Source organism: Marmota monax, unplaced genomic scaffold (genome assembly GCF_021218885.2).
Source record: "Marmota monax isolate L192 unplaced genomic scaffold, Marmota_monax_Labrador192_F-V1.1 WCK01_AAM20220418_F8-fsc00144, whole genome shotgun sequence".
Taxonomy (NCBI): Eukaryota; Metazoa; Chordata; class Mammalia; order Rodentia; family Sciuridae; genus Marmota; species Marmota monax.
In genome coordinates this window covers 4220098-4244643 of record NW_026694618.1, presented here as the reverse complement: position 1 = coordinate 4244643, position 24546 = coordinate 4220098, and the positions used below count along the sequence as shown (strand labels likewise).

The window sequence follows — 24546 nt, the reverse complement described above, 5'->3', positions numbered from 1 at the left end:
CCTACCTCGGGATCCTTCAAATGGTGTGGGGATGGTTGGCGAACCACAGGTATTCCTAAGGCTGGTTCCTATTAGGCAGTGAAAACTAGACGCCTTGCTTTTCCTTGTCCTTGCTGTGAAATGAAACCGATGAAGTCAGTTACTATTTAGACAAGTGAGTGAGTGCTGTTCATTTGGGAGATACTGTTCCTGGAGAGGGACTGACCAATAGAATTCGCTGAAGGGCTTTGGTGGGGGCAGAGGGAGAGGCACAGCTAGAGGGTAGTTCAAGTAACTCAGGAATGAGTGGCAACTCTGTTAATGCCATTAAGTTAAACCTACCTAATCAAAATCATAAGGAAAGCCTTACCTTCACAGATACGTTTTTGCTATCCTGCAAATAAAATCTGTAGCTCAAAATCTGGCACAATGACTGTCTACACATGGCTGAATATCTATGAAGAAAAATACCTAAGAGAAGTTTGCTTTGCCAGATGCTTGGTATCATGTAGTCAAAACATTTTGAATGTGTTTTTAAAATAGTCTTCCAGATGTATGACAACTTGTAGGCTAGCCGTAGCCCTTGCCTTCATTTTGGAAGAGAGTTGGAAAACTGAAGTAGTTACCCAAATTATGCAGGAAAATAGAATTCTTATTGCCTTCCTGATCTGGTCTGATTGCCTTGGGAAAAAGTAGTTTATTATTATTTTTTTTTTGTCATTCTACCAATTTCTTCAATATTGTATTCTACTTGACAGATACGGACACAGTAGGATTTTCCATATTTCATTGCACTTGCCATGCTAAAAGATATCACTGCCACCAAGTTTTGACATTTCCAACTTTGGAATTAGTGAATTATGTGGATCAACTTCATTTGATGTTTATTTTCTCTATCATTTGATATTAAATATGATAAATTCCATGCATATAAATTTTCCCAGTATCTTTTCATTTGAAGACGTATGTTCAAGAAGGTGGAATGAAATAAGGAAAAAATAACTAATAGAGTTTTATTTATCCTTGAGCAAGATTTTCCCATTACAATTCACATTTTTCCATTAGAATTATGTGCTTTGTCAAACCCACTGTAGGTTGTTTACATATGCGCACAATAGGTGCTAAATATTCAAAGACCTACTAGAACTGCAGGAAAAATCACTCGGGAGAATTTGCACCTTATGAGTTTTATACAACTATTTCCTCTAGACCAAGAAATATTCTATTTGTACTTAGGTTCCTCAGTGAGTAAATCTGTGGACTTTATTATTGATATAGTATCATTGCATGGTTTTAAAGAAGAGAATACCTGGGGTAGCAAATTCTGAAGTGGTGTCCTGTGCCAATCTAATTCTCAAAAATTATATCTTTTGTCAACAGAAATACAGTGTTCTGTGTATTTTAATTTACTCCTAATTACTCTTTGACACCAACTATAAATGATACATTAATAAAACTGCTGCCTATAACAGATTGTCATCTCTTTCTGAACTCTATAAAGACAGTATTCCTTATTTTTTAAAAAAGTTATTTTGATAAGAAATTTGCCTAAGTGATGAAGACTAATTGGCATACAGTGCCAACTGCTTCAAAACAATTGGAAAACTTAAAAATTCTGTTTATTTAGGTTCCCTGCCAAAACCATCCTGAAACTTTATCTGCATTGGTGGAAGAAGGATCAGATGGCAGTGGGGGGCGGGGAGTAGCTTATTGTTGTATTTTTTTTTAATGCTATGAGGGCAAATTTGAACACTCTTAAAACATAGCGTATGAATTTTGATTGAAGTGATGATTGGTATCAGAGATAGTTGTGCAGTGAATGTGACTTATATTTGAAGGATTTGTTTAGAAGGAAAATGTATGTGACTCTCAGGATTTTAATAATGGCAGAATTTGGTGGGGGGGGGGGGCGGGTTGTGTGTGTGTGTCGTTTTGTTTTGTTTTTCTGGTAAGATTTCAGTATGCCCTCTGCATCTTGTTCCTACCTGAGAATTACCATCCTTCCTTTCTTGTTAATTGATCTGTTTGGAATTTTTAAACGGTAACTGGAAAAAGGAATTTAGCATGAGATGGAGTAACAGGGATGTAGAAAGGAGTTTTAAATATCTAGTCTGGCTAAATCATTAACTTTCTTGATGTGCCTGTAGGCAATTCATATTCCTGGTTAGGAAAATCTGTCACAACAGATTATATTTTATCAGGCAAAAGAAAATAGGACAGATCTAGAGTTCATTTTTTGAGCCACAAAATAGGGTCAGGTAAAAATAAGCTTGAGTGTGTATGAAGGTTGTGTGTCTAGCAGGAATCAGAAGCACACAATCTACATGTGACCATGACTTTGGCTAATGATGAACCATGGGAATTAACTAACCAACCCTACACACAATTCAAAGTATTTAACATTTTCTCAAAATATTTACAAGCTTATAAAATATTTGTTCAAAACTGTGGCCACCTGAAGATATCTAGGTCCTAAACCATAAACCTGAGAATGTTAACTCATGGGGCAAAAGAGATTATGCAAATGTGATTAAGTTAAAAATATTGAAATTACCCTGTGTTTGCTGAGTGGGCCAATGTAATCATAAGGATCCTTGTAAATGAAAAAGCAAGAGAGTCACCCTCAGAGAAGTGATGATGGAAGCAGTCAGAGGGCCATAATGTAAAAAAGACTGGACTTTGATAATGGAAGGTGACCATGAACCAAGAAATGAGAGTAACCTCTAGAAGCTGAACAGAAGGCCCACTAATGGATTCTCCTCTAGAGCCTCTAAGAAGGAATGCAGCCCAATATAGCCCTATATTTTAGTATTTCTAACCTTCAGAACTGTGAGATACTAAGTTTGTGTTGTCTTAAGCTGCTCAGTATATGGCAATTTGTTACTGCAGCAAGAGGAAACTAATACAGACAGCTACAAATTAACTATCTTAGACACAAAGAACAACACAGAAAAGAAGCCCATTAAAGAAATTCAACCTGATAAGATTAACATGAATTACCCATAGAAAATGGAATTTTCCACTCCCTCCATGTCCAATGAGTGGGGGGAGAGGTGACACCCTGCCTCTCCTGTACAGTCTTTGTGTGTTACCCTAAGTGACCAGAGCAGGAAACAAACAGCTTTCATGTCAATCAGATTGTTTTGTTTATGAAGGATTATCTATAAAATATGGTCTGCATTTTGCATTCTGAAGAGCTGGACTACCCCCAATCATTTTTTTTAGCTAGGGCAGTGGCTCTTAAATGAAGAAATATTTCTGAGAGAGAGTTAAGCCGCATAAACAAAATGACACAGCTGTAGTCAGGGACCTCTTCTAGAACTTGAGTTCACTGACTGCCTTCTCCCCACAGATGAGGGTGCCCTGGTTCCAAGGGCTTTTCCAGAATCTGAAATAGGAGAATGCCTTTCACTAAGCTACTTTCCAGCACTCAGTGTAGATTACAAAGGGAAATTAGCACATGAAGAAACCCTTTGGAAACTAAAGGGGCCATGTTCCTTCTCTTGCTATGTTATTTGGCTGGCCCCCTATCCACGTCATTTTCAAGTATGGGGCCTGCTTCAATAGAAACAGCCAACAACTGTGGATCTCATCAAGTGGGGCTCAGAGCATATAACTTTCAATGTGGGGGAGCTATAAGAAATATTTTCAAATTCTGGAGTGGTCTAACAGGAATAAGGCAAAATGTATTCAAAGGGAGATGGAAAGATCAAGCTTAGGGATCTTGTTTTTCAGGACTGTTTTAGTGACTTTGTGAAGTATTGCAGACAATTCATTATAATTTATCATACTGATTCTCATAGATTGGATGAAGCCCAAACACAACTGAGTAGATTCATATTAAATTACCTCTTACTTAAAAGGAGGGTGGTCTCACCAGGGCAGGATGGAGTTCATTAGCAGGCCAAGAAGATTTTCTTAACTCTTCATTATCTGGATTCATATTGTTCCTGCATCCCCAGGATCATTGGACATCTTTCTTTTTTTAACTCTTGTAGAAATGCAGTGGGCACTTGTCACCAAAGATAAAATACTCATCATCACCAGTCTATAAAAACACACAGATGACTAGGAAAATGCTCCTGTTCTTCTTCTTTTTCAGGGAAAAGGAAAAAAATACTGTCCTTTGGTAATTTTATTTAGATTTGCATGAACTAAAATATCACACTCCATTATGACAATTGACTGATGTGTATGTTGGATGTACTCTAACATATGTGTTCAGGAATTTATGACCACATTTCTTCCAGCTGACCAGTATCCTTACCTACATCATTTAATGAAGGACATAGTTTAGGATAGGTTTCTACTTTGGATCTCTCTTTCCAGATCTCTCCAATCTCTCTTTCCAGAACTGGAAACTTCAAACTCTATGATAAATGCCCTTTAATTTGTGCATTCTAAAGGTCTTATGTTTAGAGTAGATTTCTTCTGTGGACTAAGATAAATTCATCCAGTGCTATAAATTTAATCATTTGATCCTACAAGAATTTTGGTTCACCATTTTTCTTTGTTTCTTTGTTTGTTTATTGTTTTGTCCTTTTAAAAGCTAGCTTAGGGGCTGAGATTATGGCTCAGAGAAAGAGCGCTTGCCTCGCATGCATGGGGCACTGGGTTCGATCCTCAGCACCACATAAAAATTGAAGATATTGTGTCCACCTATAACTAAAAAAATAAATAAATATTTAAAAACAAAAATAGTTTAGATTGAAGTCTGGGGAATTTGATTCCTATTTATTTGTTGGTCCTCCAAGAATATATAAATGGTGTTTTATGATGGGATATACCTCAGTTTAGGAATGAACAATCCAGGACAGATTTTTAATATTCTCCATGCTCAAGTCATTCTCAGTCTTTGAGTCTCTTGCAAAGGGTGTGGTATAGAAATATGGAGATTCCATGAGACCTGGGGTTGGTAACAATCACAAAAATCAGTTTGCACTTTTCTCATGCATGGACCAAATAGCAATCAATTAAACCTAGGTTTTTTCCTAGTCCTTTTTCATACTTCAAAGTAGTAGTTTATCCATAGAACAGACGAGCTAGACAGTTCTTAAAGGTCATCTGGTTCATCTTCATGACTTCTGCATAAACATATCTAAGTAATTCCAGAAAAAAAAAGGACAGACAACTTCACTGAGACTACTTCTGCCTTGTTGCCACATAGCTTCATTGGGTTCAGGCTTCACTTTTTATTTGTATCCTCAAGATCTGTATTAACCACATAGTTTTAATGTGAGGAAGAACCAATTCTTGCTGAATTATTTTATTTTCCTGCTAAATTTAGAATGATCTAACTGATTCCATGGACTGTCACAGATGGCAAATCCACCAGTCACTCAGACTCAGACAAACCATGTGAAGAGGTTGTGAGTGGTGGAACACTTTGGGGTTTTTTTTTTCTTCTTTTATATTTTTTTAATAGTTCCCCTATAATTTCTGACCTAAGTGGCTTGGTCATGATCTAATGTGGGATTATTCCATGATTCTTTGGGTGGATACTCCAAATGTAGATTTATTTTACTAGCAGGGGGTTCCTGAGTGACATATGGAGACTACATTTTCTTCTTCCTTTTTCAATGTCCTCATGCACAAAACCCAAATCCTACAAATGCAGAAGAAAAAAAAATGCACAAATCAGAACACAAATCTTTCGTGCAATATTTTCAGACCCCCTTGCTAGTACATCAGTTCTAAATCCAATCAGCCCATTTATTATTATGCTGGTAAAAATAAAATTCCTGGTAACTGAATTCTTCTCTTGGATTCTATTGCTCAGGGCCATTATTGCCTCTTTTACGTGGCCAAGGAAGGAATCATGGACTAAAAATATGGCTCTTCTTATCCATGTTTATCCATACGATTTCCATCAAGGTTAAGTGGATAGTAACATATTTCTGAATGCTCTGTTTGCCCCCTTTGCAAGGACTTAGTACTTTTTTAATAAAAGTAAATGTAATTTGTGGCTACACTTCAAGTAAGATGGTTTGATGGTACAGTGGAGCAGCCCCAGCCCTGGATTTAGAGAAGTCGTGTGGCTGAGTCCCTTTGCGTCTCTTTCATGTGGTTGGCTGAGCCTTTCTCAGAAACCTCAAAGGTTTTTGAAGATACTAAACTGGAGACATTCAAAATTCTTCCCTCCCTTTTTGCTATTAATCCTTCTTGTTTTAACAAGCACTGAAGTTAATGCTGCCTACAATCTTTCCTGTCTATTGGAACTCTTTTTCTTATTTCTCAGATAAAGTAATCTCTTCTCTCTGGTACATAACTTCCATAAATCAAAGAGGTAGATGACAAAACATGCCATATCCAAAAATCAACTTCCTTTTAAAAAAAATTAAATAAGACTTAGACTTTTGATTTGAAGAAGGCTGGTGCAAAGTAGCATACCAAAAAAAAAAAAATGATCCATATATTTCTCTCTTCCTCTTCTTTTTAGTCTGTATAAAGTAAAAGCTAGTGTCCACTGCAGCCTAGCATAGCAATTTTGGTTTCATGTTTCTTTAAAAATTGGACAATAATATTTAGTAAGTGGTTGGAAGTCTATACGGAAGAAAAGAACACATTGACCTGAGTGTTTCAGTGAGCATTACTGTCAGATGTGATGGCATATCCCCACCTGGTTTTATCTATAGTAAAATTTTTGAATAACAAATTTATCAAAATAGGAAGTATCATGTGGATGTGGATGGATAGATTAAGGAATAAATAGATAATCATACCACCACTGTATTCTAATCTTTCACCAACTAAGTTCAATACATCAAACCCTTGGATCTTTTTCTTGTTTTGTTTTGGTTCTGAATATTTAGTACAACCTGAAGACATCTGTTTGTCCCATCCTAATCATAAAATAGGAAGAAAATAACAACAACAACAATGAGCAAACCCAAATTGAAGGACATCCTACAAAGTACTCCTCAAAACACTGAAGAAAATCAAGAGAAAAGTGAGAAAGTGTCACAGCCTAAAGGGACCTAAGGAAACATGATGGCTGAGGGTTATATGATCTCTTGGATGGGATCCTGGAACAAAAAGAGGACATTAGGTAATGAGTAAGGACAGCTAAATCAAGTATGAACCTTGATTTGATGATGTATTGATGTATTGATATCAGTTCCTCGGTTGTGACAACTTGCTATATACTAACATAACAACAGAGAAGAAGTTAATAGCAATAGCACAGCATTAGTATATAGGAACTGTATTGTCTATACAACTCTCTGTCAAATTCAAACCTTATTATTAAAAGTTGTGCTGATTTATCTACAAAACTCTGTTGCTATGAGGGTTGAAATAGGAAGAGTGGGAACTACTTTTCCTTTTACAAACTATGGATAGAAATTCCTCAACTGCTCTACCATGTGGCAGGTGGTGGGTCACAGCTAGTGGAGCAACTAGCAGAAGATAGGTTTTCAGTACACTGTGAGGTTGAGGTGCTGAGGTAGATAGTTTCTAAGAATAACTTTGCATTTGAAGAACTTGCTACCAAGATTCTCCACCTGGTTGTTGGTTAGTTTTTAACCAGAATGTAAAAAAAAAAAAAAGGAAAGAAAAGAAAACTTTTGTATGTGTATAAAAAAACTTGAATTGGAGTATGTGTCTTGCATTTTAAGACTCTATAAAGGCTCTCCAGGTACGGGCAAGACATAATGTGCCTCAAATTTTTCATTTATTTTTGTTTTTGAACTTTTTTAAAAAAATGCAGGTCACCTTTTTTTTAAATTTTCAAAATGTGACTTTTTACCAAAGATAATTCCATCTCCCAAGAACCTATTTTTTTAAAAAAAATATATACATATTACTTCTTACTTGTTGAACTTGAAATGTTCCCCAGGTACTCTATGTCTCTAAATAGAAAGCCCTTTTTGTTTGTTAAAGTACACAGAGACACCATTCCTTTGCACAACAATCAATAACATTTCACATAAATATTTGGGGGGATATACACACTCATTAAAAAAGAATTTGTTGTATTGCAATGGCATTTTCAGTTTGGTTGCACAGTGACAAGATGAAAATGAAGCATTTTCCCCCAAAACAGTGGTGATAAACACAGAGCTTGTCAGTGGTGACCCAACTGGTGTCCCAGCTGCTCCATAGACACTCATGAAATGATTAATTGGTCTCAATCAGTTCTCAGCAGGAATACCCACCTCATGGTAAATATCACTACAATTGATACTAATTAGCTCTGTTGCCACCTGTCACAACTGATAGGCTGGGAACTGAGTGAGGGGAGCCATCTTTATGCCAGTAAGAGAAGCCCAACTGGAGAGGGGTCAGAGACTCACTGTCAAAGCCACTGTGGCAAGCAGGGAGCCCACAAGCCCTCTCTGCCATGTAGCAATATGTGAGGTTCAGCCTGTGACTCCCAGGCCCATGGAAGTGAGGGAGTCAGAAGTTGGGTGTGCAGGGGGTGGGATCATGGATCGCTAAGAGAAAATGCACCTGTCTTCAGTTGATTTAAGTTTTTACAATATATTGACTTTGAAATCAGCCAGGCTGTGGTTCAAATCTGGGTTTTGCCACTTTCTGCTAATTCAATCTTAAACCAATAGCTTTACTTCTCTGAGCCTGTTTTTCCTGTTCTGAAAAACACGGAAGCCAAGTTATCCAACTAAAAGGAACAATACAATGTTAGGTCATGCTTGAAACTCAGGTGCTCAAAAACTTTGGAATGCCCCCACAGCTAAATAGTCATGTGACCTGGGGCGACAGTGGTGATGTTCGTTAGCCCTCCTAACAATAAACAGGAAAACTCCAATATATTTAGTGTCCCCACATATAGTGATGATGTAGGAAAGTTGGGACCTAACCCTTCACTGTCATTTTCGGTTATCCTTTTCTGAGAGTCTCATTATTTCCGTGAAGAAGAGAAGCTAGATGAGATATCAAACTAGCAATTAACATTGAAGGAAATGGCAATCTAGCAGAGGAAAATATCATATTTTCTTCAGTTGGGCCAGTTGTGAAAATGGCACATAATCCTACAAAGAAAAGAGCCCAGGCTTGGAACTACACTGGTGCAAAGCAAATGCATTCCAAATGACACCAAACTCTACCAAATTATCGTTTTGGAATTGGGTTTTTCAACTTTGTCCACCATATCAATCACCTGGGTCTCTTCTAAATACACACATCACAAGGTCTCTTCCCAGAAATTCTGACCAGATAGATCCAAGGTGGGACCCAGGAATCTATGTTTTTGCTTGTTGTTTGTTTAAATTGACAAGGAAAAAATGTATATATTTGTCCTATAAAGCACGATGTTTTATATAAATGTACATTGCAGAATGGCAAAGTCAAGTTATTTAACTTGTGCTTTTCCCCATATACTTACCTTTGTGTATGTGGTGAGACTATTAAAATATATCCTTTGAGCAATTTTCAAATGTACAATATATTATTTTTTAAATTATTTTTTGGTAGTAGATGGATACAATACCTTTATTTTAAGTATTTATTTTTATGTGATACTGAAGATGGAACCAAGTGCCTCACACATGCTAAGCAAGCACTCTACCACTGAGCCACAACCCCAGCCCCTACAATATATGATTAACTTTAGTTACCATGATGTACAATTGTTCTATTGAACTTATTCCTCCTGTGTAACTGAAATTTTGTGTCTTTTGCCATTTTGACTAACATCTCCCCTAATTCTTTCATCCTGTGTCTTCTAGTAACCAATCTGTGTTTTCCACGAGTTCTCCAAGCACTTACATTCAGATAAGTTTGAGAAACATTGATTTAAAAGAGTATTCTTCATACTTGACCGAACAGGGGAGTTTTTAAAAATATTGATGATGCCTGATTCCCACCCCAGAAATTCTGATTTAATTGTCATGGAATGTGGCCTGAGTATTAGGTAATTTTTAAAGCTCTCTAGTTGATGTTAAGGTACAGGCATGTGTAGAGTGACACTGGTTTAGAAAATAGCCTGAGCCAGGCATGGTGGCACATGACTGTAATCTCACTGGCTTGGGAAATTGAGGCAGGAGGATCGTGAATTCGAAGCCAGCCTCAGAAACTTAGTGGGGCCTTAAGCAACTTAGTTAGATGCTGTCTCTAAATAAAATATGGAAATACTTTTTCCAACCTAGACCATCAATACAGGACAATGGATTTATGAAAATATTTGTTGACTAAAATGAGGAGTCCTCTGAACCTCCTTTGTTTCTGGATATGTTTCTTCAAATTAGGAATAAAGTCATCTCTAATCATGTATATGTAGTATGTCAAAATATACTCTACTGTCATGTATATCTAAATAGAACAAGTAAATTTTAAAAAGAAAGGGGATGTGGCTCAGTGGTTAAGTGCCCCTGGATTAAATTCCTGGTACCAAAAAAAAAAAAAAATATCCAAAGGGTGCCTTATTGATGAATAAGTAATAATCAGATGTAAAGTCATATCACAGATCAGTCTATTCCAGGTCTAATTTGAGGTCTGAAAGGGTTATCAAGAATAAGGACTCACTCAAAAGAGTTAAACCACATAACAGAATAGTCTAATAATACATCTAGAAGACAGTTTTCCAACCTAGACCATCAATACAGGACAGTGGATTTATGAAAATATTTGTTGACCAAAATGAGGAGTCTTCTGGACCTTCATTGTCTCTGGATATGTTTCTTCAAATTAGGAATAAAGTCATCTCTAATCCTATGTGGAGGTCATATCACTTATCAAGGTCTTTAGTTGCCTAATTCAAATCTTTCAGCAGCTCCAGGAAAGATGGGCAAAGAAAATGCCTTGTTCCATAGGCAGGGCAAGAACATCATGTTCCTGTTGTGAATCAAAAAGTAAGGCTCAGACACCTCACATGCATTAGGATGACTGCTATAAACAAACTAAAGAAAAAGAAGAGAGCAAGTGTTAGAGATATTGGAACCCTTGTGATATAGTGGTGGAATATAAAATGATAGTCATTATAAAAAAAAGTAAAACAGTGGTTCCTCAAAAAAATAAATAAATAAAGGACAAACTACCATAGGATCCAGCAATTCCACTTATAGATATATATACCCAAAAGAATTAAGCAGAGTCTGAAACAGGTAGTTGTACACCCATGTTCAAAGCAGCCACAATATAGCCTTTAGCTATTCACAGTAGCCAAAAGGTGAAAACAGCCCAAGTGTTCCTTCATGAATGAATCAACACACAAGATGAGGAGTCCTCTGGACCTTCATTGTCTCTGGATATGTTTGGATATCGTATGTACATACAGTGGGCTGTTATTCAGCCTTAAAAAGGGAGGAATTCTACACATGTTCATGGATGAGCCATGATGACAGTATGCTAAGTGAAATAAGCCAGTCACAAAAGGCAAACACTGTGTGATTGATTCCACTCACACGAGCTACCCAGACCAGTCAAATTCAAAGCAATGGAAAGTGAATGGTGGTTGCCAGGGGTGAGGGGAAAGAGGAAGAAGGAGTTGGTGTCTTGTGGGGACAGAGTTTCAGCTGTGGAAGATGATGAAGTTCTGGCGATGGATAGCAGTGACAGTCGCACAACATTGGTGAGTGTACTTAATGTTATTGAGCTGCGTGGTTAAAAATGGTTAGAATGGAAATTTTTATATTATGAATATTTCAGCACAGTTTTTAAAGGTAGATAAATAATAATTTTTAAAAGTGCCCCAAATTAAGCAAACAAAAACAATTTAAAACTTGGTTCACACAACTTATAGGAGCCAGAGCAGAAATTTCTCTGGACTTGAAGTCTGCTGATCCTTCCTTTCTACCTCAGTGCCTCCCAGGGAGTAGAAACTGGAGATAATGCTCAGAAAGAATTACAAGGCAATGACTAAGTGTTTGACAAGAGAGTGATCCAGGTAGTTCAGACAATTGTCCACAAGATTAAAACTGAGGCTGGGAAGCTCCATGAGGTTGAAAACTTGTCTGTACCCAATTTTCTTTTAAAAATTAATATGTATATCATGCCACATAAATTCAGCCTTCAAAGTCTGTGCTTTTTAGTAAACTCACAAAAGTGTGCAATTATGACTTATCCATTTAGAATTTGTTTTACTTAAAGTTTATCAAAATTCATCCATGTTATAGCCTACATCTGTACTACATTGCTTTTTATTGTTGAATAACATTCGCATGGATTTACCACATTTTGTATATCCATTCATCAGTTGATGGACATTTGAGTTGTTGGCACCTCTTGGCTATTATGAATAATGCTATTGTGAACAAGTTTTTGCATATGCTTATGTCTTCAGTTGTCCTGTGTATGTAACTAGAAGTGGAATTGAAAATTAAAATAACTTTGTTTATTTATTTATTTATTTATTTGAGGAACTGCCAGGCCATTTTCCAATGGCTGCCCTATTTTACAATCTCACTATTAGTGTGTAATGGCATTCCAACTTCTCCACATCTTCATCAACACTATTTCCCTCAAAAGAGAGAGAGAGAGAGAGAGAGAGAGAGAGAGAGAGAGAGAGAGAGAGAGAGAGAGAGAGAAAGGTATAACTATGCTAGTGTGTGTGAAGCAGCATGTCCTTAAAGTTTGCATACCACCCTTTGTAATCTTGGCCTACTACCCAGAAAAATGTATGTGATAGGGTATCAGTAGGGAAAGTCATGACATTCCTAGAGATTCTATGGAAGGTCATCAGGATGATTGATATCTAGTCTTTGGGAAATAAGATCTTAGAATCAGATACTTTATTGCTTTCTTTCTTTATCATGCTTTCTTTTCTTTTTTCTCTTTCTTTCTTTCTTTTTTAATTTTTTTTTTTTTTTTTTTGCACAAACTGAGTTTAGAAGTAGCAGACAAGCTAATCCCATCTTTCCTCCTAGGCATTCTGGCACTAATAAGGGAATAACTTTTGGGAGATGGTCACTCGTGCAGTTTAGAAGAATGGAATGCACATTTGGGCATAGAGATTTAGAGAGAGGACAGGAGAATCCTAAAGGGGAAAAAAAAAGGATCATTTTCTTTTATTTCAAAGTTAAGTGCCTGGCTCACAATGCAGGGTGTCTTCAATACCTTCACACCTTCCACATTGTCACGTGCCTGGTGCCACATGATCGCCTCTAAAAAGAGTTTTCCACAGCAGTGTTCTCCAAATAAAATATTTTTGTGGGTTTCTTAGATACTTGCAGAAATATCTATACAAGTTCACTAGTAGCCAGAAGGATCTGATCTGTCTGCCTCACAGCCCTCTGACAGTTAAGCATTTGCTTTTAGGCAAATAAAATGTCAGCCACCATTAAACAGCATATGGCAACAATATGGCCATTCCCTCCCTGGGGACTGACTTCTCCCCAGAAGAGATGGTACTTGAAATAGGAGATGCTTTTGAATGCAGGACCCCTATCCCTCCCACCCAGGCATGAAGGATGGGGAGTGGGCAGAGTGCCACACACAGACGGACATGGGCAGCCAGATCAAATGTGAACCTAGAGGGCACGCTTCCCAGCCAGCATTGACCAAAGGCTGTTCACCCTGGGCATATGGGTCTGTGGTTAAGGGGAAGTACAATCCATAAGCTGGCCTGGATTAGCTCTGCAAAATAGAAAACAGCCTCCACAGCCACTTAAAGAGGGGTTTGGGCTGACTTTGAATTGAATGCAGTGGTGTGCAATGAGTGAAGGGAGACGTTCAAAGCCGGCTCCCCACCCTTCCCGTCTCCGTGGAATTCCCTCGATGAATGGGCTAAAATAAACTGACTTCTCTTGAAATAGACGATGAGGATGTGGAACCGCATCTAGTGGGTCAGCTTGTGTGCAAAGGCTCACATAACAATGTGGGTCAGGAGGAGAGCCACTGTGCAGGGATGGCCAGGAACCGGGCCGCCTGTTCAAGACTGAAAAGTAAGCCAAGCTTCCTCAGGAGTCTCAGAGATAATGCATCTGTTGAAAACAACAAAATGATCTCTGTCAACAGAGATGGCCTGGTCCTCAAGACATAGTCTCCGCATCTTGCTTGGCTTGATTTGGGGGAGTGTGCTATGCAAATGATCAAGATGGGATGCTCATCCTCTTGGATCATTGGTCCCTTGTGTAACCCCATCCCTGTGTTACTTGTTGGAATATAGTCAGGCAGACTCACCAGTTTCACCTCAAGCCTTGAATATCCAAGACTATCCTGTTTCTGAGTCCCTGTTTGGACCAACAATATGGCCACATCATGAAATCCCCAGCTCAACAGTAATGGCAGAAACACTTACTGTGATGAAGAGGTTAACATTCACCAACTTTGTATTATTTTCTACTCATGTAATTGGCTTGATTAGAATTCTAAAAGACTCTATGTAGATTTTCAAAATCATTCTGAGGCTCTATTACTTTAAAGAATATAATAAAATAATTAATATTTTAAACTAAAAAAAAAAACTGTACCCATATGCATTCATATAGAGCCCAGAATAAAAAGGCAAAGAAACTTCTTCTCAATTAATTTTGTTTGTCATTATTAATCCTAGTTTAATAATGCCTATTTACAACACTGGATGACTTAACTTAAATTGTGAACACCAAAAAAGTGATGAAATTTTTAAAAATAACAGTATTATTAATATATTTTTCATATAATTTGCCCTCAGAAAAAATACTGTTGAAAATGAAGACAACAAAAAATTCTACATTTTTTTTGAAGTGTCAACCAATTTTTCTGAAGTGCTTTTTCATTTTTTTTTTTAACCATAGATGTAACTGACAGGATGTTATCAACATTGGCACCTCTTACTGACAGCCAGGAAATTCCATGACAATGGACAGCAGCAACAATGACTAGATCAGTAGCTGCTTGAGCAGCAGGAGATTGCAGGTTTCCAAGCCCAGACTTCCCCAGTTGGAAGAGGGGCTCACATCCTCTGTGCTGTAGATGGAGCACTGTTCCCAAGTCTAAAGCAGAGGAAGCATTTGGATGCAAATAAAAACTAAGTCAGTCTCCCAAGTGTTTGCCACCTTTACATCAAGGATCAGAGTATTTAACAACATCTCAGGAAATGTCTGAATTCTAAACTTTACATCTAGATGATGGTGATCATACTGCCTTAATGCTTCCCTATAAATGATAGTGTCAAGTGTGGACATCTGTGGTCAGCTACATATATGTATACACATAGACACATAGCTATACTTTATCATCCAAATATAAAATGAAAATAAACATCTACTCTTTTTCCTCATGGAAATATTGTAAATATTGATTTTCAGCAAAACAAAGTAGATTCTCGTGGCAGAAATCTGGTGCCCCAAGGTGCTTTTTGACTTTTTTTTTTTTAAACCAAATTTAAGTAGAATTCTGAATCCAAGATTGGGAGGCTTTGGTGACATTTGCAATTTTAACAAATGGTTTAGTAGACCTCAATGCTAAGTGTTTGGTAAATAAATAAATGAAGATAGAACAAATGAACGAGTAAATAAGTACCCTATGGGGTCAGATTCCGATTGGAGCCAACTCTGTGTTTCATTTTCATAGAAATACCTACACTGTTTGTTTTGCTCCAGTCTCTCAACAAACTGTACAAGATTTGGAGGAAATTTTGCTGGGATTTAACTGAAACACGGAAGCAATCAAGTGGTTAAATTCTGGATTTTTCCAATTGAATGACATTCCTTTATCCATATCGATTTGAGCCTTGGCAAATTCATTGTTGATACCACCTGGATAATTTTAAGTCTTTCTGAAGCTTTCTAAAAAACTTTCCAACATAGTTCAGGCAACATAAGAATTTCATCAATTGAAAACTAAGAATCATTTCTGTGGGATGTGTAAAACAAGAAGCTGACCAGCATTATTTTCTTTTTCTTTAATTCGGTGTCATTATTGAGAGTTATTCTTGAACTTTATGAAAACCAGATTGGGGCATGGGTATGTTCTTCATCGAATCGTGTTTAAGGAATTGGAACTGAAAATCATTCAAAACTAGGAAAACATGACATTGAAAAATAGTCTGCATTTTTTATTCTACCTCAGAGTATCGAGACTGTTTCTGACTATGAAGCCTTAGGCTGACATTAGATCTGGTTTTGCTTTGTTTAGTTTTATTTATAAGAAACGGGCATTCACTTTACCTATCAGAAGGAAGTCGTAATTGTTTTCATCAGTTACTATTTTGCTGGATTATTAATTACAAACTTTGATTTCCATACTTGTTTGCTTAGTAAGCTATGATTTCTCACCATTGCCTGCAGAAAAAAATTCAAATAGGGCCATTCAGGGGCTTCTCTGGTCCAACCAAATGTACCTCTTCAGCCATGTTTCCTAACAGCCTCTTCCATGCTAGCTCCTTCCCTGTGGATCCGGATTTAGACCATTGATGCTTCTGGTTCTTCTTCTCATTTTCTCATCTCTCAAAAGTGCTTTTGTCTTCTCCTATCCACTTGCAGAATGGTCCACATAGACTTCAGGGTGTAACACAACCCCTTCCATGAGGTAGATCTAGCCACTGTACATTTTCCACCTTCCTCTCCTTTCCTCTAAAACAAATCTTCCCCTCCTGTCACACACACACACACACAGAGACACACAGAGGCTGCCATGATTTAGTCAGATCACGTGTGCAAGTTGGGAGTCTAGATTATGCCCTGAGCAAGGATGTCAAGCACCATGAACAAAAAGGGATGGAAATCCATCTTACTCTCCACTTGCCTAGGCATGTGCCTACCCACATGATTGTGTTTGTTCTAAGGGGCACTTTTTCTTATTTCACACAAAAGCACCGTATGGATTGGCAGCAACTCTATTCTTTTAAATGCATATATTCTTAGTTCCCTTTACCAGAACACAGGTTTGTTGGGGGCAATAGCTACCTTTTTATTCTCATTTTTGGTATAGTGACTTTCTTACACATAGTAACTTCTCCACCGTTTAAATTGCTTTATGTTTTCGAGAATGCATTGAAATTATTGAATTTAGCTGAAGGAATGAAATGTGTTTATTAAAAACAAATACTTCAGCTGATAAGTGTAAAGATAGAAAGTGCTGCAGGAATCACAAGAGTCTTAGCAGATGTGGAAGAGTAACTTGTTTGATTTTAAGTGCATTCGCTAGCTAAGTAATTTCATACAAAATATGGTGCCCAATAGAACTCTGTGGAATTTCAGAAACCACATTTGTGATGCTATGACAGACCATGGGCAGAGTTGGACTGAAATCCATTTCTGGCTGTTTATTAAAATAGGCAAAGGATAACATTAAGACTTGTCTGAAGTGGGCAGCTTCAAGGTCAAGGAGGATGCCAATGGGAGGTGAGGGAATTGGGGGAGGAGCCAGTTTGATTAGTCTGAGGTCAGTATCCTTCCTAGAAGTCTACATTAAGGCTAAAACGAAAAAAGAAAAAAAAAACTGGCCTGACTTAAAGTTCTGAAGCTAGAATTGATCTGCCATTACCAACACTGCACCTAACCTAAGTGAACGTGAAAGCCCTCAAAGTGAAGAACTGCTTTGTAAAAACTTCAGTGGAGAATTAATACCAGTTCTGTTGCCATTTTATTCGAGAAATGGGAAATGTCCAGAAAGCAAGTTTTACAGACCACAAAACAATGATGCACTTAAGATAGGTTTTATGCCTATTTGATAACAAGGCCAAGACTTCAAATTTCAGATTTCAAGGGGTAAACCATTGGCCAACCTCTCCAGAGAAAGTCCTATGTCTACGCACAAAATCTACTAACTATGCATTCAAAATCCCAGCTTTAAATTGCTTTATGTTTTCTAGAATGCATTGCATTTATGCAATGAACCATTTTGCCTTCAGGAATAAACAGAGACGATGGTCTCCTCTAGAGCCGTTTCACAGTTCCCCTCTGTCTCCTTTTCCTTCACAGTCGTCTGTCATGTCAGTCTGCTTTGCCCGTTTCCATCCTAATTTGGTGGTTGGTGGGACTTATTCGGGCCAGATTGTTCTCTGGGACAATCGCAGCCATCGAAGGACGCCTGTGCAGCGGACACCTTTGTCAGCTGCAGCACACACGGTAAGTTGAGCTTTCATCATGTCCCTGTCAGCCACCAAGCCCTGAAAAGGAAAATAGCTCACCAAAGCATGGGTCTTACCAGTAATACAAAGTTAGAAGTACCTATTACAGCGATCATATTCTGACTGATTAAAATAAAGATGAATGAAAAAAGGTGAAGGAAGCATTGGGTTTAGAGAAATCTCTTCATCTCTAAGTTCTTGCACGTAAAAAAGTTCATAACCCACTTGAATCAAAGTGTGAAATATGATATATCAAGAACTATGTAATGTTTTGAACAACCAACAATAAAAATTAAAAAAAAAAAAAAGATCTCCTTTGATGTCCCAGAGGCCACCAGTGAAAAGCGTTAAAACTGAAAAAAGACACAAAGTTTGGAAGAGGTAGCTCTGGAATCATTTGCCTAAAGAAAACCTCCACATTTATATTAGAAGATGGAAACACATATTTTCAAAGGACCATGAAAAGTCAGTACTTCATGTCTAGGGATAGCATAGGGGAGACACTTGCCAACAGGCCTTTTCCATTTGTGATTTGAGGGAGTACTATAACTTTAAATTCTGGAATGTGTGGTGTAAGTCTCAACATAAAGACTACAGTGACAATATAATCTCTAGGGTTAAAAGTCAACATATCAAAACCATTACCCATAATTTAGTAGAAGAGGTTCAGTATAGTGTTCATAAGACAACTGCTCTGTCATTTCCTTTAAGAGAATGACAGGTGTGGATAGTAATCGTTAGGAGGAATGAGAAGACAGACATGTCTCCATCAATCCTTGCTACCTTGACATTCAGGATAGCTGATGTTCCTTCTATGAAATGCCCAAATTATGCCCAAGGATACAGTTCTACTATTGTTTTCAATTTCCTTAATGTGGTTGCTTCATTTGTTTCATCTGCTGGCCTCAAAACCATTCTGGCTTGAAAAACAACTGCAAGCTAAGACCATGAGGAGGAAAATTCTTCCGCTCTTGTAAGTTTGACAATGGGAAATGACAAATGCCAAGTCAGCCCTAATTTTGATTGATTGGGGCCATAGACACATGCAGGTGAAACTAGTTCTTGGGAATCTTGGGAAATTGCCCTGGCCTACCCCATTTCTCCAAACTAATAACAGAAAATTGTGGCCCAGGAGAAGACAGACTCAATGCAGGTGTTTTCTCAAGTAGTATAGAACCATTTCTTGGCTCTCTGTGGATGTCAGTCAGGTGCATTTGTGAATATGCCTTCTGAAATTTCAAAAAAAAATTATAAATCCAAATGTTAGAACGTTTAACAATAAGCTTTTGGGGAAAATTCAAGTCCAGGAGTTCTTGCAAAGAGTTAACATTTCTTTTTCAAGTAACTTAAAATGTAATCATCACAACTAAAATGCAGTTACCATCGAACTGAGTGGCATTATTTCTTTCTGCTAGAAAATAAAATGAAAACAAATTTGTTTTCTCTGTCACTGTGTTTTGTCTAATTCATAGCTGAAAGGGCACAGTTTAATTTTATGTTTGTCTTTCAAGTTCCATTATTGCCTGGCTGATTGGTACCAGGATCAAAAAGAAAAAAGAGGCCCACCACAGATTACTCACTAATTTCCTTTCACACCCACCACACATATGTATTTGAGACAACAGGAAATCATAATTAAAACAAAATCCTTCTGCCACACAGTAAGTTTATTCCTAAAATAAATAAAAACAATCTGGCATCTTTAGTGGAAAAATAAGCTGTACTGTTGCTTTTTCTTTCCATTAAGCACAGTGTGTGTGTGTGTGTGTGTGTGTGTGTGTGTGTGAGAGAGAGAGAGAGAGAGAGAGAGAGAGAGAGATGCACTTGAGTAGGCAAGTGTCCCCAGTGTCTGCTTCTGTTCAGGTTTCTTTACCTCTCTTTTCTTTGAGACCAAGATTTATTACTCATGAAAGCACAAGCCATTGTACTGATTAAAGACCAGGAGGAGCTACTATATACACGCCTCCTGGGCATTTGGCTCTGTGCATTCCTCCAGGGTTGCCTGGGGTCTTGGCCTATTTGAGTTCTAGCAATTTGTGTCTGGAGTTTTAATCTATTCAAGTTCTAGCAATTTGTGTTGTGGACCCACCGTTAGCAGAGAAGCCCCATTGGACTTTTGCTGAAAAGAAAAAAAAAAAACTGGATGGACTTTGGTTCATGACCATGTTTGCTCCATGTTTTCCACTCATGGGAATAAAGAAAGTTCAATTCAATGCAATGGCTTCTGGGATCAGACAAATTGAATTAAGATAATACAGCTTTTTTGCATATTCATTCACATATCCTTCTTCAGTTTTATGAAGTCTGCTATTTTTAGGTGAAATCTATTAAATCCATTCTTCCATGTGATTTCTACTCAGAGCTTTGCATGTTGTGTGGCTCGGGGCTTGAGTCTGATTGCACGCTGCTTCAGGTTTCATAACACTGGAGACTTGGGAAAGAGCATTGTCGACAGCCCCATGACCAATCAGTCCTCTTGATATTTGGAGACCTGATCAGGGTTCAGATCTGTTGTACTTACTACTATGCAGATCCACTCAGGCTGATTCAATTTGGAAGTGTCGGAAGGAACACAGCACAAAAAATACATAGGGACTTTGTTAACTGTCCATCAGCATGATTGAAAGAGGTCATTGTCCAAAAAATAAATGTAATCTTAGGGTGCATTAATATAGACATATTCTTTATGAGAAGGCAGATTTTTAAGTCATGAGAAGTGACAATTCAGTGCTACCCAGATTTTTGTATTCTGTGGTCAGACTGTAGATAGACAATTCTGTGTTGTTCTCAGAACTTCACTGTTAGAGGAGTCTAGATAAAAGGCAGCATTAGAGGAACTCATATAAAAGACAGCATATTCAAAAGAGATTGACCAGGATGAGGAATATTTTGACAACCAGGTGGCCACGCATCAGCTCCAAAAGTTGGTGATACCTGGTCTATGACAAGACCTAGGGGTTGGGGTTAGAGCATTTAAAACAATAATCTATAAATATTTAAATAGCTACATTGTTTTCACTTGGTCTGTGTGATCAACAGAAGACACCACCTGAAAGTATTTCCACGAACTTTATAACATTTAGTGGAAGCATATACTCCCCAGGAGTTAGCACTAAAACTGGTTACTACTTAGGAAAGGTGTTTAAGTGGGTTTTGGACCACTTTTTGTATGAGACCGATCCATAGCTCCACTAAACAATTATTAGCACTCCTTCTGACCAGGACTTTATATGATAATAATAGTCTGGGAACCATTCTTTATATAATATCAGCTTTCTAATATTAAAGATTGTTTCGTTGTACTTGTGGCTAGGTATTGTGGACAGTAACTCATCAAGGGTAAGACTTAGACTGTCAGCTATTTGCACAGAGAAGCATCAAGTAAGTTGTGGTTTGGCCACTCATAGCTAAGCTGCCTGAAATCTAACCCTAATTGCTGCTAGGTTCTGCTTATGCTAACCTTCCATTTAGTGTTTAATGTGCAGCTGCCCATGGCTTTAAGCCTACCACGTAGAATTCTGCAGAATGAAATAAACTATGAGAGTTATGATAGAAGGAGAGGGCATTGTGCTTATAGTTCCTGAGAAGTAGAAATGGCCCTGGCTAAATCTATGTTTCCATACTATTCCAAATGATTTTTTTTATATTTGAAAAATAAATCTATCATTACCCTAAGTTTTGCAGCACATAAAAGAGCCTAATTTTATCTCACTAGGTACATTGTGCCAACAATTTTGCCACCAGTATCCTTCTCTCAAATTAAAAAGGCTAATGAATATTAACCACTTTTTTAAAAAGAATGTTAACCAGTGTTTGGCAGTGGGACGACAATGCATAAAACTCCAGATTTAGTAACACATATTCCTTCCAAAAGTCAATAGTTCTATCCTTTTGAACACTGTCTTCTTTCACCGCTCGAGATTAGCAGCTGAACTGTGTGGTGGGGACTTATTCAAGCCATCCAACCCCCCCCCCCCCGCCATGGTGTTGTGCCCCATCAATCCTCATCTGCCCTCGCTTCCTTCACTGCTACTGCATTGCTTCTGACTGAGCAAGGTGAGGCTTGGGAAGTATTTCCACTCTTACGTTTGCTGTCAGAGCTTTTAGAGAGAACTCAGGTCGAAATCAAAAATGGCAACTGACCTGAGGCTTGTATTCCAGTAGGATTATGTCACTCATGATTGTTGTTTCAGAGTGAAGTGTTTGACACTCACACACACTCATTTCCGCTCGGATCTGCTCCTGATTCCCCAAGTTTGTGTTTTTGCAGCATCCCGTGTACTGTGTAAATGTCGTTGGCACCCAGAATGCTCATAACCTCATCACTGTCTCCACCGACGGTAAGATGTGTTCCTGGAGCCTCGACATGCTCTCAACTCCGCAGGTGGGTTTGTTTTCCCCTAAACATAAGAGCATCCTGGTTAAAAAGATACCTACTTAATGGAACACGGTTCCTAGAAGCCAAACCCTCACATCCTATAGGAGCTAAAAATCAATGGATGCCCCTGAAAGAGTGGGGCCTGGTTTCAGCAATCTCCTCCTGAAGCCAAAACCCATTTCCTTTACCACAAATCATGTAATTATTGTAATACGTTAATCCTTAGGTCAGTTTCAAGTGAAAATGAAATAATCCATTTTAAAGCGTAGTAATTATGGAAGTTGCCTGTGGTATGAATTGTACTCGCCCTACAGCACTGTGAGAGAGATGCAAATGAGGTTGGAGCTCAGCAGAGCAATCCCGTAAGGGGATTTGCCTTGAAGGAAAGGTATCCCGGCAAAACAGAAACCCAAGCCCTTGCTTGTCCCTGTCCCCGCTGACAACTGCCTGTGTGGATGAAGAATTTGTTAAACTGTCTGTTTTTTTTTTCCTCTGGAATGTTTGTCAGTATGGCTCCTGCCGGTCCTTGCTGAACAAATGAGAAGCTGAAAATGAAAAAGTTCCAGAGTTTCCAAACCACTAGTGATTGCAGTAATGGAAACCAAACAAAGGAGCAAAAGTAGGAGAGGAAGCTGGAGGCAGGTTCTAGACACAACTTTCAGAATGTACATGTGTACAGGCACATGCTGAGATACATACACACACACACACACAGGAGACACATACACACGTTTTTTTTTATTATTTCCATCTTTTTTATTTGCTCTTTTCAGTTATACAAAATAGAATGCATTTTGACATATCATACGTACATGGAGTATAACTTATCATTCTTGTGATTGTACCTGATGTGAAGTTACACTGGTCACATTTTCACACTTCTTTGCATGAAAAAAAGTACTTCATTATCCTCCAACTAAAAAACAACTAAAAGACTATAACATTGTTATAGTCTTTGAAAAAATGCAAGAAAATATCCAGAAAATTGTGAAGGATACCTAGGAGACAATGCTCAGTTCTAACACTCCTGTCCCCTTTCCTGAATAACAACTCTAGAATATCTGTCACTCAATTTTAGGGGACATGACAATTTCAAAATGTATGTGGAGACTGTAAAGAACCTTCTTGAAGTCTCTTTAAAATCAGGTAAATGGATGGAGTTAGAGAAGATAATGCTAAGTGAAGTTAGCTAATCCCAAAAAACCAAAGGCTGAATGTTTTCTTTGATATAAGGAGCCTGATTCATAGTGGGATAGGGAGAGGGAGCATGGGAGGAATAGATGAACTCTAGATAGGGCAGAGGGGTTGGAGGGGAAGGGAGGGAGCATGGGGTTATAAATGATGGTGGAATGTGATGATCATTATTATCCAAAGTACATGTATAAAGACACAAATTGGTGTGAATATACTTTGTATACAACCAGAAAAAAAAAGTAGATTTCTATTAAACAAACAAAAAAAAATGCAGATGTACAGAATACTATAGCTAAGCATGTTCTTTATATAATCTTAGAGGAAAAGAAATAGTTCAAATAAACTACTTAGAATTTAAGCACCTTTGTGCTGATTATTATAGAGATTCAGCATTGTGTGTGGGTATTTTATGTTTTGTCTTAAAATTCTCAGCAATGTATTGTTTTCTTTTTAAAGCATGGAGATTATAAACAGATATAAGAGCAAACCCTCTCTTTAGGAATTCTTATATATTTCATTTATATATACATAATTTTTATATTTTTTTTCTCATTTCACTGATTTAACATGTATTTGTTTAGGTTAAAACCAGTGGTATGGGGGCTCTGAGACCCTTTTGATTGGTGTTAGCTTGCCTACAGACTCCTGTCTGCACAATAATGGCCAGTTTCATAGTGTGGCCTCCATGGGTGTCAGGGAGACCTGGGGGCAGCCCAGAGTTACCCCTCCCAAGTGGATGACCAAGAGACATCACCTTCCTTGATGCTAACATTAGAGATGGGATAGATAGTATGCTCCAGTTTTCTATATCCTGTTGTTGCAACATTCTCTTCTTTAGCCTGGGATGCTAATGTGCTTGCTGTGTGTGGATTTCAGGAACAGCAAGTCTGAAAAGTGACCATGTGGCCTAAGCAGCCATCCTGTGGCAGGCATTTCCGATTGATGGACTCTTTGGCTGAAATGGCCTAGTTTGTTTACACAGGAAGAATGAAATCCCCAGCAACTACAATGATATGATACCCCAGAATAATTTTCTAAAAATTAT

General features: G+C 37.9%; 1 protein-coding gene across 5 annotated transcripts in view; it reads left to right on the top strand.

The window, feature by feature from the left end:
• Dync1i1 (dynein cytoplasmic 1 intermediate chain 1) overlaps positions 1-24546 on the top strand; it is a 296210-nt gene that overhangs the window by 211028 nt on the left and 60636 nt on the right. For 4 of the 5 annotated variants that reach the window (XM_058572177.1, XM_058572176.1, XM_046422593.2 and 1 more), the window contains 2 exons: positions 17781-17927; positions 22200-22313. In XM_058572177.1, coding sequence (XP_058428160.1) covers positions 17781-17927; positions 22200-22313 — 261 coding nt within the window. The remainder of the gene's footprint in view (positions 1-17780; positions 17928-22199; positions 22314-24546) is intronic. The other variant, XM_058572178.1, reaches the window with a different exon arrangement.